This window comes from Perkinsus marinus (genome assembly GCF_000006405.1).
Source record: "Perkinsus marinus ATCC 50983 genomic scaffold scf_1104296973172, whole genome shotgun sequence".
Taxonomy (NCBI): domain Eukaryota; phylum Perkinsozoa; order Perkinsida; family Perkinsidae; genus Perkinsus; species Perkinsus marinus.
In genome coordinates this window covers 13,043-17,521 of record NW_003201482.1, presented here as the reverse complement: position 1 = coordinate 17,521, position 4,479 = coordinate 13,043, and the positions used below count along the sequence as shown (strand labels likewise).

Genomic DNA, 4,479 nt, shown 5'->3' with positions numbered 1-4,479 from the left:
AGCCACAGGTGTGGTAGTAGGAGCCACAGGTGTGGTAGTAGGAGCCACAGGCGTGGTAGTAGGAACAATCGGTGTTGCAGTAGGAGCCACAGGTGTTGTAGTAGGAGCCACAGGCGTGGTAGTAGGAACGATCGGAGTGCTTGTCGTGAAGCCGGTCGAAGAAGTGATCGAGGACGTCGATGATGTAGTTGGAGCGGTCGGATCGCACGTAGTTACATCACCACAGAACTGGTCACCGAATTGACAAACAGCAGGCGACTGCCACCATTTACAGTAACTCGCAGGGCCATTCAAACTTTGACAATAACGATCGCAGGTTTCCGAGTCAGTCGACGGTGGTGTGGACAAGGACGGTACAGTAGCTTCAGGTGGAACTGAGAGAAACATTCAGGACACTAGAATGCAGCAATGGTCCTACCATCACACACGTCAGGCGAGCAAGGCTGATCCCCCGCCTGGCAGACTGGAGGAGATAACCAATACTTGCAATAGCTCGGCGACCCGTTCTGAACTAACGGACGAGGAACATCAGAAAGCAGTGAGTCTCCAAAGAGCAACCTTACTTTGACAGTAAAGATCACAACGCTGTCGAGCTTCAGGACTGTAGGTGGGAGCGTCAGTGGTAGAGACTTGAAGGCGTCTTAGTTTAGCCGCACCGGGGACCGCGAAGAGCAAGCAGCCAATGAAGGAGAGATGGAGAGTCATCGGGACCGAGAAAACACAGATGCTTACCTGAGACTATCACATAATGTGAAATACATACATATTTTCGGAAAGCATTTTGTCCATCATTAACCGTATCAGCATTCACTGTGAACCTAATCAACTTATGGTCATGTACCGCATCTAAGATGGGCGAGCGAGAGTATTCCGAATCTTTGCGGGTGAGTAAAGATACCATGTGAGAATCTGATCGTATCTTACCCTATTTTCTCTTCCCTGTGCGGAATTCGCCCTCGGTCCTTCGGGCAAGTTTCCCTTCAATCAATGCTTGGCAATTACCGATGCCATTCTGACTATGGGACCACCTTCACCAATGGACGTCCACTCCTCAGAAATGTATATCCTGTGATTCTTCCACCACATGTGCTGCCCTAGCCGAAAATTTCCGCATCGTAAATCTCCACTACTTCCAGTTTTTTAACACGAACAATTTCAGTGGAGTTATTCTCTTCATTTCCTTGCTCGATTCACTGCGTTAGCTCACTGGTACGCATAGCTTCACCTGCTTCCCATATCCAGAAAACTGACCACGCAAAAATAATGCTATTTAGAAATGATATTCAACACAGGAGTATCTCAGTCTTCACAACTGTCCACGATTTGATAGGAACTGGTATGCACATTGCTTGATCAATGGGAAACCTGAAAGGAATGCCCACTATTAATACAGAATATGTTCCGAAGCTTCTCGAACTCGATAAGGAAACCTTCTATTAAAGATTAATACTCATTTCATTCGACTTACGATGTTAACTAGGTCACTCTGTAGAGTTTCACCCCTGACATGAAAAACAATAGAAAATGGCAACATATACGTGTTACGATTTACACAGAGCATTACGCCACTTCACGTTAAACGGATGAAACTCCAGCGAATGAGAGTCACCTCACTTTGTCTCACCCGTCAAACTCAAAGCTACTGTGGGAATATATGCACATAATCAACTATGAATATGAAAATTTCGACGAATTTTTAGGAAATTCTCGTTGGTTTTTTGTACACTTTTACCCAAAATCGTGCGTACTTGCGAGTTCACTTGAGGGGACCAAACACTTATTTCCGCTCCGCTCAAAGGACTTTATTGTCAATCGAAACTGATGAGCTATGTCGTCGGTTGAATTGCTGAAATTCACCCATTTCTATGTCGTCTTCGCCCTTGGGCGTAATACTCGCTGAGACCGCCTAAAACAGATTCCAAACGATTGAAGGTTATTCAATAAAGTTTATTATTGTTTATCAATTGTTTAATGGAGTTTCACCCGTTTAACGCGAAGTGGCGTAATACGTGAAATGAACGTGAAAAACGTGATATTCGCGATGTGAAGTGAATTGAAAACACTTCGCGAATTACACCAGACAAATCACCACATTTTACGTAAAACGCTTCCGGCATTTCGCGATAAACGCGAAGAACTCCGAGTAGTCGGCGTTTTACAGCATTTATTTCACAAGGGAGATTGTGAGCTTCGCGAAATTTTGTATCGAGAAAAACGCGATTTGGAGACGTGAAAAAAGGAATATAAAATGAATTTCACTTCCCGATGTGGATTTCGCGTGAAAAAACGCGTTTTCGCGAAATTCACATGAAGTAAATCGCGACATGCACCGACTAGGGTGAAGAGACCAGTAAAAACACGTATTACACTTCACCTTCATTTTTCGCGAAATAACGCGTGGATGATCATGATCATCATCCCGTCAACAGCCACGAGTAGCAACCAGCCTTGCGGACCCCTCTGTGAGAGGGGTCCGATTCGGAACCCGATGAACGGCTCAGCAGCATAACCTACTTAACTAATCATCCTAGTAATCGGATATCCCGATTCGGATATCCTTGTCGGTGCGGGGATACCTATTGGATATCCTTGTCGGTGCGGGGATACCTATTGGATATCCTTGTCGGTGCGGGGATACCTATTGGATATCCTTGTCGGTGCGGGGATACCTATTGGACTTCTACACGACCCATTCATCCCGCAAGGCACTGCTGGATTGGAGAGTACTGGTGCGGACGGTCCGTTCAGGAATGTCATTGGCCACATCGACGTATTTCCTATAATAAAACGACTCCTAACCCGTGATCAGAGCTTCTATTACAACCCGAAGTACAAGTCCCACTGTATCAAGGTACAAGCCGTGGTGGATATTCGTGGACGAATCGTTCATATTAGCTTACCATGGATCGGCACTCGTCACGATCTCTATATCTACAAGGAGACTATCCGCAATAGGGCTCTGCGTATGCCAGCCGGAAGACGTTTATTGGTTGATCTTGGGTACGCATTCGCTCAGAATCGTGCACTGCGGCTCATAACTCCGCATAAGCGGTATGCACGTCGGGTTCTAAGTGCCGAGGAGGATCTGTTCAACCGCCACCACGCTTCGGTGCGTAGTATCGTCGAACGCGCATTTGGATTTCTGAAGCGGTTCGATATTTGTACACCCGCTGTCGCTCACATATGATGAGGCAAAACGGGTTGCCTTCCAGGGTGGTATGCGCCTGTCGTATTTTGATAAATTTTGATTTTCTGTACCATCAACTAACTGGGATAGGGGTGGCAAATTAGAAACAGGTTTCCCTAGGATATTTGAAGTGCTGATTTATAGCCGGTGCAAGGTTTGAGACTGTAGGCATAATGACCGCAAATATGCATATTTCGCGCAAAACGCGTAAAACGCGAAATAATTTCGCGTTTTGCATATCACATGAAAAACACCTCACGTGTTTTACGCGAAATTCACTGCTCACATGCGTTTTTCGCGAAGTGAAATGTAAAATGTGTTTTTCACTAGTGTTTTTCACATCACGGATGAAACTCCAATACAAATTAGATTATTAATATTTTTTCCTGAGCAGCACTCCTTTTCACTAGGCGGATAGCCAGTATAGGAGTATGGCCGCGAACTCAGCAGCTCCGAAATGAGCGGCTAAGCCCAGGTATATGCTCTGAAGCGAATTCACATAGATGGTATATGTATAGAGTCGGCCGGAATCATTAATTATATTTAATATTATTCAATATATTAAATTATCCATTAAATATCAATGAAGGTTGTTGTAATATCTAATACTGATCTTATATCATATTGGAGTTTCACTCTAGTGATATGAAAAAAAAACACTAGTGAAAAACATATTTCACGACTACTGCATATCACCGCGAATATCGCGTTTTTCACCGAGTTTTACGCCACTTCACGTAAAACGGGTTGTTGTAAAACTCCCACTATATTGAATTATATCAACAACATATTGATACCGGTTATTAGGATTATCCTATATCGATTGCATAAGTATGTTAGTACAAAAATGGAGTTTCACAACCCGTTTTACGTGAAATGGCGTAATACTCTGTGAAAAACGCGCAGTAGTAATGCAGTAGTAATCGCAAAATATATTTTTCATATCACTAGGGTGAAACTCCATTATACATGTTTACACATAAATTCGAGTAGAAGTGTACAGAAACCAATGAAAATTACCGAAAATTCCCCAAAATTTTCATTTTCTCACCAACACATGTAGTAAACTATGTGAATAATCCTACTTTCCCATATGTGACGGATTCATTTTCCGGTTCCATTTCGCAGGGCGATGCTGTTGCCTCTCGAGAACTTGCTACCTACACCAACCTTTCAAATCTACAGCAGCAGTAGCGCAGATGGTCACCTCATCACCACTCGCTAATTTAATAAAGAGTTTATAGCCCTGATACGATGCATAGAATGCGAGTCCAGCCCAGACGACTAGTAAA

The 4,479-nt window shown here is 43.8% G+C and overlaps 1 protein-coding gene across 1 annotated transcript in view; it reads right to left on the bottom strand.

Annotated features, from left to right (window-relative positions):
* Positions 1 to 3,287: 3,287 nt before the first annotated feature.
* Pmar_PMAR012003 (hypothetical protein) overlaps positions 3,288 to 4,479 on the bottom strand; it is a gene marked incomplete at both ends in the record, with an annotated part of 2,574 nt that continues 1,382 nt past the window's right edge. Inside the window, 2 exons of the mRNA XM_002766232.1 lie at positions 3,288 to 3,349; positions 4,358 to 4,433. Coding sequence (XP_002766278.1) covers positions 3,288 to 3,349; positions 4,358 to 4,433 — 138 coding nt within the window. The remainder of the gene's footprint in view (positions 3,350 to 4,357; positions 4,434 to 4,479) is intronic.